The sequence below is a fragment of the Pelobates fuscus genome, chromosome 7, assembly GCF_036172605.1.
Source record: "Pelobates fuscus isolate aPelFus1 chromosome 7, aPelFus1.pri, whole genome shotgun sequence".
Lineage (NCBI taxonomy): Eukaryota > Metazoa > Chordata > Amphibia > Anura > Pelobatidae > Pelobates > Pelobates fuscus.
In genome coordinates this window covers 72,129,304-72,141,805 of record NC_086323.1, presented here as the reverse complement: position 1 = coordinate 72,141,805, position 12,502 = coordinate 72,129,304, and the positions used below count along the sequence as shown (strand labels likewise).

General features: G+C 42.7%; 1 protein-coding gene across 2 annotated transcripts in view; it reads left to right on the top strand.

The window, feature by feature from the left end:
- Positions 1-1,658: 1,658 nt before the first annotated feature.
- LRRC39 (leucine rich repeat containing 39) overlaps positions 1,659-12,502 on the top strand; it is a 20,270-nt gene continuing 9,426 nt past the window's right edge. Inside the window, exons 1-5 of one of the 2 annotated variants that reach the window (XM_063428420.1) lie at positions 1,659-1,967; positions 3,263-3,424; positions 3,930-4,035; positions 6,854-7,010; positions 9,427-9,563. In XM_063428420.1, the coding sequence (XP_063284490.1) occupies positions 3,300-3,424; positions 3,930-4,035; positions 6,854-7,010; positions 9,427-9,563 (525 nt within the window). In that variant the 5' untranslated portion in view covers positions 1,659-1,967; positions 3,263-3,299. Of the gene's footprint in view, positions 1,968-3,259; positions 3,425-3,929; positions 4,036-6,853; positions 7,011-9,426; positions 9,564-12,502 lie in introns of both variants that reach the window. The other variant, XM_063428421.1, reaches the window with a different exon arrangement.

Sequence of the window (12,502 nt, the reverse complement as noted above, 5' to 3'; positions counted from 1 at the left end):
CAGCGGGGCCCACGGGGCAGCTGCTTTGGGCCCCCCATGAGTAACTGGGCCCAGGGCAGCTGCTCCATTTGCCCCTCCTTAAAGATGGCCCTGCATACATACACACATACATACACTGGCATACATACATACATACACTGGCATGCACACATACACTGGCATACACACTGGCATCCTCCCAGCAGCACTTGCTATCCGGCTGCATTTTTTATTTATTTTTTTAAAGGGGCCCGGTCACGCTATTACAGCGCTGACAGGGCCCCTGAAGAAAATAGGGCCCATTGGGTGGCCCTAAATGCTTGGGCCACCTAATGGGCCCCATCAGCGTGTGGGCCCCGGTGCAGATGCACCGGCGGCAGTTCCGCTGATACACGTGGGGCCCGAACAGCCGGGCCCCGCAGGGCCGTCGGGCCCATGACAACCGTCATGGTTGTCACCCTGTGACGGCGGCCCTGCCTAGCACATTCATGATAGGTTAAGATGTATTAATTGGGGCTCGTTTGTTAGTGTAACAATTTGGGATAAGCTGCATTTCACTTACACCATATATCTGTCATACCTAGTATCAGAGATTCAATCTATTCACCCTGCTGTTGTGTAGCCTTGGAATATAATTGATTGTCCTACCTAATATTCTCTTATAATCGCTCTCTGTGTCCTGGAGCTATACGTAAATAGTGCTATATCATACCCAAGACTCCATACTAGCAGAGTCCGGTCAGGTTTCACAGCTCTTAACAGCATTTCGTTCAGGATTGGCTGATTTATCAATAGGGGCTTCTTCTTTTCTTATCGCTAGAGTCCCAATTGCAACCAATTTGGGAATTGCTGTGTTCAATTCGCCCCATATATCGGTTATAGCCATTACTAGAGACTCTATCCACCCTCCTACTTACAAGTGCTCTTTTGAGTATCAAGACTAAGAGAGAGATTTCTACATTTTATTTACTTACTATACCACAGATTAAATTGATATCTCTTATTACACTGCCCTTCATGGATAACCATTCCAATTCACCCTCCTAATTAGACACCGCTCATTACCCTTGATTATTGCAACTCTTTGCAACACTGTATTGGGTCTATTAGCTAGTGTGTCTCGATTTTAAGTGGGTGTGTAATCTTGGAATTACCAGTGAAGTTCTGACAGTTAGTCCTATTTTAAACAAGTATATTTACTTAACTTTTTCGTTTTTCAAGCACATTTATTTTGACACTTTCACTACATTTAATATCTTTTTGTGTGTGATTTCTTTACCCGTATAGGGATTCAATAAAGTTTGTGTTTTTAATCAAGGCACCTAGCCTAATACCCGTTTCGTTAATTCAAACAAGGGTAATAGGATTAGTATTGGTCTTATTTTTTGCAAGCCTAGTCTAATCTCTCTCTGCATCTTCATTTTGGGTTATGCCCTAATAACCCTACAACCAATACAAACTTGGCGTCAGTATTCCTCTCGCTAAGTCTGTCTATCTTTGTGTGTATGTATATGTATGTAATTTTTTTTTTTTTTACTAGAGTGTTCATTTCTTAGTGATTGTGAAGCTGGCTTACAGTGTCAGTCATAACTAGCCTGTCACACAGTATGTGGCCTCGTGCTGTGATGGCTATTTTCAGCTGGTCACGCCTCACATTTAGAGGATTGGATGACATTCCTCCAACTGAGGACAGAGAACAAGGACTGCAGCAACTTCTCAAACTTGCATTATAGGCTACTGCAGACTCTCTCAAACCGTGGTGTGTTACACTAGACTGGCTGCTTTACATGGATCTTAATGGCCAGCCAAACCCTTCCAATAATCATTTTATTTTACACTCAGAAGACCACTGAATGCTGGCGTGGATTGTGTTACTCATGTCAGGATACAGAAACTAACATGGATTTTATTGCATTGCACGTAGCAGATCACTGAGTTCTTGAAAGTGCTTTATCAAAGGGAAGAACACAGTCTCCAAACCTATCTGGGTGAGTAACGTAACTGATATTATAATAATAATTATATGAACCAATAACACACATCAGCAACACACACTGTAGGGATCACTAAACATATGCACAAAAATGTAATAATAAACAAGGTTTTAATCAGGACTGATATTTAGCTTTTATTAAACTTATTGAGTAACATCTAAGGGGCCGCAGGTTGGACAACCCTGGTGTACACCTTGGCAATCTAGCTTGTGAATGTAAACACAGATTGCCCAAGTACTGCACAATATGCGATAGCCATAGCAGTGATTCGTAACCTTGGCACCTCAGTGAGCATCATGGTTTATGCAGGTTTGATACATCTGGGGATGTTAGATGTCACTGTCTTATACATAATTGGATACAATACAAAACACTACATTTCAACCTTCTACAGACATAGAAGTCCGTTTAATTCTATTGAATAAGCTTTTCATATGATCACTATCTATTGGAAAAAATGTTTCAAATGATTTAGTTACATAGCTGAAAAGAGACATGTGTCCATCAAGTTCAGCCTTCCTCACATATGGTTTTGCTGTTGATCCAAAAGAAGGCAAAAAACCCAGTGAGTTTATCTTGAGAAGTCACCCAAAGTCTGCGGGTTTTTTGTAGATAAATCATTTGAATAATTTCTTGCTAACAGATTGTAATCATTTGAAACGCTTATCCATAAGAATGAAATCAAGGCCCCAGTTAGAAATATTACTAGCCAAACAGGTCAACTCCCAGTGTTTACCGGTAATACTCCCTATTAGCAATCATTTAATAACAATTGCCATTAAAAGGAACCATGAAGTGGTCTAAGTGCCAGGTCCCTGTAATTTTAACTCTGCGACTAAAAACATTGCCAATTTGCAGGAACTGCTATGTTTTCATTTCTATCGTTGGTTAAACTCTGCTGTTTAAATCAGATGGTCTCATAGAGACCATTTGATTGGCCTGGTGTGGTATTTTTCTGTACATTCGCACTAGCCTCCCAATGTCTCCCTATGGGAAAAACGGATTGAGATCAACTATACTGATTATCTCAGAAGCAGAGTGCGATCCTGGATATCGGTGTGGCAATGGGTGAAAGGTCTTGGGACACTATAGCATTAGGAATACATGTTTGCATTATAGTGTTCCTTTCAGTTTGCCTATGGAACTGGCACAGGTGACAAAGTGTATGTACTAGGAAACCCTGCTGTAGACTACTAAGGCTTTACTGAAACAATAGAAGTCACTGAAGCTACGCACATGTCCTCGGTGCTGTGCATCTTTTTACTCTGAGTATATTCTTCCATCAGCAGATAGTCCAATGTGCGCATTGCCCATCAGAGGAAGAACATGACCGCTGTGGTGTGTTTGGGCTCTATCTCTGGTATCAGAGCACTGTGGGAAGGCAGGATACAGAGACATCAGGAGGAGCTGAAGGCAGAGAGAGAAAAGAGAGGAAAACTTTCAGTGGGAGAGTGAGTAGCTATGTTATCTTGTTTCTTCACTGTATATTTACCAGGTATGTGAATGTGCATGTGAAATATGTGATCCTTTATGGTAATGTCTACTTGTCCAGGAATGGACATTCAGTTAGAATGATTTACTAGACTAGGAGTAAGTTGAGATGTGAATGGCAAACTTCAGGCTAAAAAAGCTACCACTGTCCAAATATAATATACTATTAAAGGAACACTATTGATCTAGATAAACATCGCCTGCATATAATTGTTGCTATAGTAGACACAGATACAAATAGTTTTGATATCACTAGGTGCCAACCCGTTGGATGTGATACTGTAATAGAAGTGTTATTGCATGGTCAGTTTAAAGTCTTTGTGAGACAAGCTTGGTATCTGCCTAGAAATTTAGGTACATATTAGTATTTTTACATTATAGTAATTTTGAGTGTAAATGTGGGAAATAGTAAAAAAATTGTTGAAATTAGGGTTCTTGTGTCTGAAATCACTCTGATCTCAACAGAATTTCAAACGTGTGGGAGAATCGGATTCAACTATCTAAACTGAGAGAGAAGGTCTTTAATGAGGAGGGAAGATTAATTTTAAGGATTGAAAAGGAAGAGTGGAAGGTAATCCAATGAGTGGGGTTATAATACAGAGAATACGCATGTATAGAATTGTTTTAAAATTGTGTAGATGTGCAGATGGATTCATTTCTTACCAACCATTCTTGTCCAAGACCTCATTTGGGGTTCTTAAACTCAAGAAGTCTTAAGTATAGATAAAGCACAACTCAAGAGCATTTCTGTCTGCTTCTGGTAGAAATACTTGTAAAAATTGTTATTCTCCAAATGATTCAAGGACTTCCCTTGATTTAATTCCTTATTAACTTGAATTGTAATTCAACTCCGAAGCACATCTCTCGGGAAATATATAACTTTTCCAATAAACAACTACTTCACTAAACTGCCAGAATAATTTGCAGTAGACTCTTCTACATCCCAGCTGCCAGGTTTTCATCATAGTATGAAAGTTGTATTGAGTTAGGCTATATTTGTATGTGAAGTGATAACTCCAACTTAATTACTAAGCATAATCACTTCTTGAATGCACTCAACCCCTACAGAATTGAATAGATCTTTCATACGATGTTGCATATACAGTACATACACACACATGCAGTTTGTTATTTAGAAGGGAAAGCAAAAAGAAAGAAAGAAAAGTAATAATAAAAAGAGAGGGAGATATGCACAAAAGAAAGGCTAGTTATAAACCCTCCCTTATGGGTAACTCCTCCCTCACTGGACAGGAATTTTTTAGATTAATTAATTAGACTGATAGGTATAAATAGTCCCTCCACCCCTTACACCACAGTCCAATTATAAAACTGAAAAAAAAAATAAAAGAATGGACGGGAACCCTGATGCTGCCATGAGAATTAGCCAGGAAAAGAAAATTACAATAAGTTTGTCATAAGTTTTCTCTCTTCCTGGCTAATCATAGCAGCATCACTAATGGGTCACAGAAATATAGGGTGGGAATATAGAAACCAAGAAAAAAAAAACAATATTCAGACACTCATGCTGTAAAGAAATGTAATATCAGTGGGATAAAGAAACCGTAGACAGAACACTCTTCCCAGAGGAGGTGGAAGGAGAGGCCACGTCCAGTTTGTAGTGTTTTATAAACGTCATCGGGGATGACCAGGTGGCTTCTCTGCAAATATTTATCCGGGGTAGACTTAAGGCCCCTTAGCAATAGCTTGGGAAATACAGAGTTTAAGGTTGTTCTGTTGGGAACTTCTATTGGAAGCACATTCGCTATTTCCAATAAGCACTCTCTGCAAAGGTTCTTTCCTTGAGGTGCAGAAGACAAACAATTCAAGAATCTGTTGATTTTATCCCTTGCTTTTCTTGTAGGGGAATCCAATGTATATATGAATATATATTACAGGCTTATTCTGGCACTCGTTTAAACACCCCCAAAAACAAAAAGTAATTAGCTCACCTATGTTTTCTAGAGAGGGATCTTGCAGAGGCAGAGGGAGAATCCATACTATAATGTAAGATCAATTATGTAAGTATGTAAAAGACTTAAAAACCATAATCTATCAAATGCATAAGCAAACAATGAAAGGCAAAGAAAAAACTGTAAGAATAATAAAAGCATACCTTCAGGCAAGGAAATCAAATCCAAGCAGCCAGAAGAACAGGAGATCACCAGTTTCAATGCTCTTAAAAAAGGTGATTGAAGTTGTGCACCAAGGACACCATCAGATGCTCTAGCAGGCACACAGAGAACCTCAGCCCACGCTGAATTTAAATAGAGCTGGGGAAATGCCGGTTCCATGCATGGGCCGATCACTGGACTGCACGGCATGCGTTCCAAGCCGTTTGCGTCATACCCGCATCATTTTCGGTCACGTGGGGGTAGCCGCAAACTTCACTCCCACCCATTGGAACACATACCGCATTCCAGCGCTCGAAATGAGGAACCTGTGGCTGAAATGAACAAAAGACCCCAGCAGTCTAAACCAACCCCCTCTCAGGGGAAGACAACACAAAGCTACTGCTCAGGTAACCTAACAGAGGGAACAGAGTCTCCAGAGGGCTTCCTCCAAAGGAGTACCACCTATACAAGTATGGATGAAGAGCTGCCTTATAAGGAGGATTTTTGGCCCCAATTTATAGGGTAAGGCACAAGGGGAATTTTTGAGGAGGTCCAACAACCATCATTTACCTTGCAGCGGTGTCTCCCTCAGAACAACATACATATCCCACATAGCAGTTCAGTACTTATACTGATCCTAAACCAGATAGTCCTGCTCGTGCAGGCTGTTTACTGGGTTCATCAAATGAAGAGAGGCTGAACTTCATTTGGAAAGAACGAACGACAAACGCAGGAAGGTGGCCAAAAAAAAAGAAAATATTTTAAGTCCTGTAGAACCAGCTAAGGACAGGAAAAAAGACTGTGGTGTAAGGGGAGAAGGGACTCTCTATACCTTTCAGTCTAATTAATTAATCTAATTAATTCCTTCCTGTGACTGCTAAGGGAGGAGCTACCCATAAGTGATGCTGCCATGATTAGCCAGGAAACAGGAATTTAAAGCATCATTTATTCAAGAACAGATTTTCCTACCTGCTTTCCATAAATCGTATAGTCGATACATTAAAATCAATAAATACATATAAACCAGGCTTTTATTTGCTTCCAGTGGCAATTTTAACCAATTCATTTGATCTCATTAAAATCAATAGAAGAAGTCCTACACAAATGTACATATCCTCCTTATATTAATGAAATCTGGATACTTATTCAAATCTTGTTTATATGTTGTATACTTTTACATCCAGTGGTTAAAATGATGCTGGGCATATTTTCAGTGATTTTGAAGCTTTTACATTATTTCTGTGCAGCAATCTTTTTATTATCTCTTCTCCACTGCAGACTTTGCCGGCATGTTTAGTAAAGCTCAAACATCTCCAAGAGTGGCAGATACACCGCACTGGTCTTACGGTGATACCTACGTTTATTCCAAACTTTACTAATCTATTGGTCCTGGATTTATCACGGAATGCAATAACTAAAATTCCACGGGAAATTGGTGAGTCTTGGACAATTTAATCAAACAACACAAGAGTGGTGGCAAATAATAAAACAATTCAGCTTGAAATGCCAAGTGTGCAGTAATTTTGCTTTAAACAGGTGCATATTTGGTTTGTCCAGTTTACATATGTTTTACTTGGATAATTTTATGCCTTGGTGGAAAATGAAAATGAGATTATTTTGTATCTTATTTTTAATTAATAGCAGAATCATAGACTAGCAACCCTGAACTTAAAGGACCACCAGGGCCGTCTTTAATGCGGGGCAAAAGGGGCACACGCCCCAGGCCCAGTCATTCCTAGGGGGCCCAAAGCAGCTGCAACTTGATCCCGCTGGCTGCCGTGGTGCGTGTGGCCCGTGTAGTACTACCACCGTGGGCCACATGAAGAAGGATAACAATGAGTCTGCAGGGGCCCGGTCAGCACTGCAATGCTTTAACAGCGCAACCGGGTCCCCTGTGATGAGGTAAGCACTAGGAGGAAGAACAGTCACTTCCTCCTAGCTACCACAGAGAGGGCTGCACTATAATGTGGAAGAGAGAAGGAGAGCAGACTGGGAGAGAGCCAAACTCCCAACAGCCTCAGACAGCCACTGGACCCCAGGGAAGTCACCCTCCTGCACCCAAAAGGTAGGAAACAGGAGGGTAACTAAAATTGTATATTTTCCATGTATGTCTGTATGTGTATATGCATCTGTGTGTTCCACTCTGTATCTATGTGTGTCAATGTTTGCAACGATGAGTGTCATCCTGTGTATCTGAATGTTTGTCATTAAGTGTGTCTGTGTACCTGCATGTGTATCACTGTGTCTGTATGTGTGGCTGTGCATCTGTATGTGTTAGTGTGTGTCTGTGTAACTGCATGTATGTCCGTGTGTGTATCTGCATATGTCAGGGTGTGTCTGCATGTTTGTCAGTGAGTGTATCTGTATATGTGTGTGTATCTGTGTATACACCTGTGTATTTGGATGGATGTACCTGTGTATGTCTGAGCCTGTGTGTATCTGTATTTGTGTCGGTGTTTGCATTAGTATGTGTGTGCTTTCTCTAGGTGAAAAATAAGTGTGGCTAAGTCTACAATCTACGTGTGTGTTTTTTGTGTTTATGTGTGTCTTTGGGTCGAAGGCGTGTTTGCATGCTAGATGGTGGGAAGGAGGGGACTAGGGGGCCCAAGCAAATGCTTGCCCAGGGTCCAATCAACATTAAAGACGGCCCTGAGGACCACTATAGTGCCAGGTAAACAAACTCGTTTTCCTGGCACTATAGAGTCAGGGCCCCCCCTCCCACTGGTTAAAACCACTTCAGCCACTTAACCTTCTCCAGCGCCGGGCTCCCTCTGTGCTGGGGAACTCTTCACCCCCTGCCGACAAGAGCAAGAGCCGCATGCGCATTTAAACTGCCCATAGGAAAGCATCCAGCATCTTCTCACTGTGATTTTCACAGTGAGAATCGCGGAAGCTCCTCTAGCAGCTGTCAGTGAGACAGCCACTAGAGGCTGGATTAACCCTTTTGTAAACATAGCAGTTTCTCTGAAACTGCAAATTTTTCAGCTGCAGGGTTCAAACTAGAGGGACCTGGCACCCAGACCACTTCATAGAGCTGAAGTGGTCTGGGTGCCTATACTGGTCCTTTAAGTAACAAATTAATTTAAGGGGGTTCCAGTGGTACCGCAACCTATCATTACAACCCATAGACCAGTTTTGAATGTAATATTATGTGTAGATTTGTTGAGTGGTGGTGAGCTTGTGGTTAAGAAAGAATCTCTGGAGGAAGTGTAAGATTTTGAAAGCCATTGGATAAACTGTCCTTAAGTCCTTTTAAATTTGTTAAAAGCACCTGATATACATTTTTGCCAAACTAGTGCATTTTGCCATGTTTGCACAATAGCCTTCCGAAGCGTTCCTATAGGAAAGCATTAGATTGGCTGAGATCATCAAGCTCGAGGTGGAGCCAGCTGCGGCCAGACTAGAGTGGGTAAAAAGGTGAGTACAATCACCATTTCTGTGTATTTGGTGCGGGGCCGTGGACCTAAACAGCCATACCAGGAAAATTGTGTAAAGAATACATGTTTGTATTCCTAACACTATAGTGTTCCTTTAAATCTGAAAATAGCATAGTGGTAATACTTTTACCTACCTGTCAGGCCTGCTACAAATGCTTAAAACTTATGCCCTCAAGCATCATTTTTAAAATATTTGTTTTCTAAAATATGCATCAGCATCTGACTACATCAACAATATTTGCAGGAATTAAACAGATATTATCCAGTTAAGCTCCACTTATTGGGGACGACTTATTTCTTAAATTTGCAGTTTATAGTATTAGTTTATACTGCAATGTATTCCCTATATTTTACTCTAGTGTTATTGTGTTGTATTCCGTCATCCTGTATGTTATTGTATGTTTTCTTTTTCAGGAAGGCTTAAAAAGCTACGTGAGCTTCTTCTCAGCTACAACCGTATCTCAGAGGTTCCTGCTGATCTGGGCGGCTGTGAGAGCCTGGAAAAGCTTGACCTTGCAGTGAACAGGGACATATCAGAGCTCCCAGCACAGGTAAAAAAGCTAGCTAGATATAATTAACTCATTAATTCTCAACCCGTCAGTTTTTTTATATAAAATTTTAATAAACCGTATTCACCTTCCACTTATCTCCTGCTCTGGTCCTCACTTGGTGGACAAACAAACTTATCTGTTGGGGTCTAGTTATTCCCTCTGCATACTTCTCTGCAGTTTCCCAAATGTCACCAGAAAGACCAGTCATTCAATGCATAAACTGAAATCTGGACAAAACCAGGCTTCTTCGGTGCTTGCTCTGTACTATTGGGACATTGTTAAAGTGACACTACAGTTACCAAAATATCTTTAGCTTAATGAAGCCATTTGGATGTGTACAGCGTGCCCCTGCAGTCTCACTGCTCAATTCTCTGCCATTTAAGAGTTAAATCCCTTTGTTTATGCAGTCCTAGTCACACCTCCCTGCATGTGACTTACATAGCCTTCCTAAACACTTCCTGTAAAAAGATTAATCTAATGTTTACACTTCCTTTATGGCAAATTCTGTCAAATTTAGAATTTCTTATTTCCTGCTATGTTAATAGCTTGCTAGACGCTGCAGGAGCCACCTGTGTGTGATTAAAGTTCAATTTACAGAGCAGGAGATAAAAATTCTTAAAGTACCGTATATACTCGAGTATAAGCCGAGTTTTTCAGCCCATTTTTTGGGCTGAAAAACCCCAACTCGGCTTATACTCGAGTCAAGGTCTGTATTATGGCAATTTGCATTGCCATAATACAGACCGGGGGAGAGGGGGGCTGGCAGAGCTGTACTTACCTGTTCTGCAGCTCCTGTCAGCTCTCTCCTCCTCCGCGCCGTCCGTTCAGCACCTCGGTCAGCTCCCAGTGTAAGTCTCGCGAGAGCCGCGGCTCTCGCGAGACTTACAGTGTGAGCTGATAGAAGGAGCTGCACGGACGGCGCGGAGGAGGAGAGAGCTGACAGGAGCTGCAGAACAGGTAAGTACAGCTCTGCCAGCCCCCCTCTCCCCCCCACTGAACTGCCACTGGACCACCAGGGAAGGAGAGCCCCCCTCCCTGCCATGTATCAAGCAGGGAGGGGGGACGAAAAAAAAATAAAATAAGAAATAATAATAAAAAAATAAAATAATAATAATAAAAAAAATAATTAAAAAAAAAGGGGGTATAAGGACCACTGTGGGAGGGGGGGGGATATAAGGACCACTATGGGAGGGAGGGGGGGTATAAGGACCACTATGGGAGGGAGGGGGGGTATAAGGACCGCTATGGGAGGGGGGGGGGGATAAGGACCACTATTGGAGGGAGGGGGTGGGATAAGGACCACTATGGGAGGGAGGGGGGTATAAGGACCGCTATGGGAGGGAGGGGGGGATAAGGACCACTATGGGAGGGAGGGGGGGATAAGGACCACTATGGGAGGGAGGGGGGGATAAGGACCACTATGGGAGGGAGGGGGGGGGATAAGGACCACTATGGGAGGGAAGGGGGGGGATAAGGACCACTATGGGAGGGAGGGGGGGATAAGGACCACTATGGGAGGGAGGGGGGGGATAAGGACCACTAGGGGAGGGATGGGGGGGGATAAGGACCACTAGGGGAGGGGAGGGGGAAGTAAGGACCACTAGGGGAGGGGAGGGGGAAGTAGTGACCACTAGGGGAGGGGTGAGTCAGGACCACTGGGGGAGGGGGGTGAAGGAACACGGGGGTGGGGAGGTAAGGACCACTGAGGGAGGAGGAGGGGAGGTCAGGACATATGGGGGGGGGCAAATATCCTTGCACCGGCCCTGCACACACTGCATTCATACACACACTGCATTCATACACACACACACTGCACTCATACACACACACTGCACTCATACACACACACTGCACTCATACACACACACACTGCATTCATACACACACACACTGCATTCATACACACACACACTGCATTCATACACACACACACTGCATTCATACACACACACACTGCATTCATACACACGCTGCACTCATACACACACACGCTGCACTCATACAGACACTGCACTCATACACACACGCTGCACTCATACGCACACACTGCATTCATTATACACACACTGTAAATAAATATTCAATTAATATATTTTTTTTAGGATCTAATTTTATTTAGAAATTTACCAGTAGCTGCTGCATTTCCCACCCTAGTCTTATACTCGAGTCAATAAGTTTTCCCAGTTTTTTGGGGGAAAATTAGGGGCCTCGGCTTATATTCGGGTCGGCTTATACTCGAGTATATACGGTAAGTTACATCTGATTGAAAATGAAACCATTTTGTTTTCATGGCAGCTGTGTCAGTCACATCCAGGGGAGGTGTGGCTAGGGCTGCGTAAACAGAAACAAAAGTGATTTAAAGGACCACTATAGTATTAATAGGTTCCCCCCCCCCCCCCCCACCCTCATGGCCCCCCTCCCACCGGGCTGAAGGGAGAGGAAGGGGTTAAAATCTCACCTTTCTCCAGCGCTGGGCTCCCTTGGCGCTGGGGACGCTCCTCCTCCTTCTGACGTCAACGGCTAAATGTGCATGCGTGGCAAGAGCCACGCACGCATTTAGTCAGTCCATAGGAAAGCATTCTCAATGCTTTCTTATGGACGCTGGCATCTTCTCACTGTGAAAATCACAGTGAGAAGCGCCTCTAGCGCCTGTCAATGAGACAGCCACTAGAGGCTGGATTAACCATCTCTGAAACTGCTGTTTACAGCAGGCAGAGTTAACCCTAGATGGACCTGGTAACCAGACCACTTTATTGAGCTGAAGTGGTCTGGGTGCCTATAGTGGTCCTTTAACTTCCAAATGGCAGAGAATTGAGCAGTATGACTGCATGGACATGATCTATACACCAAAACTGCTTCATTAAGCTAAAGTTGTTTTAGTGATTATAGTATCCCTTTAAAGAGTGTTAACGTCTGAAATTTACAATCCGAATAGCCCT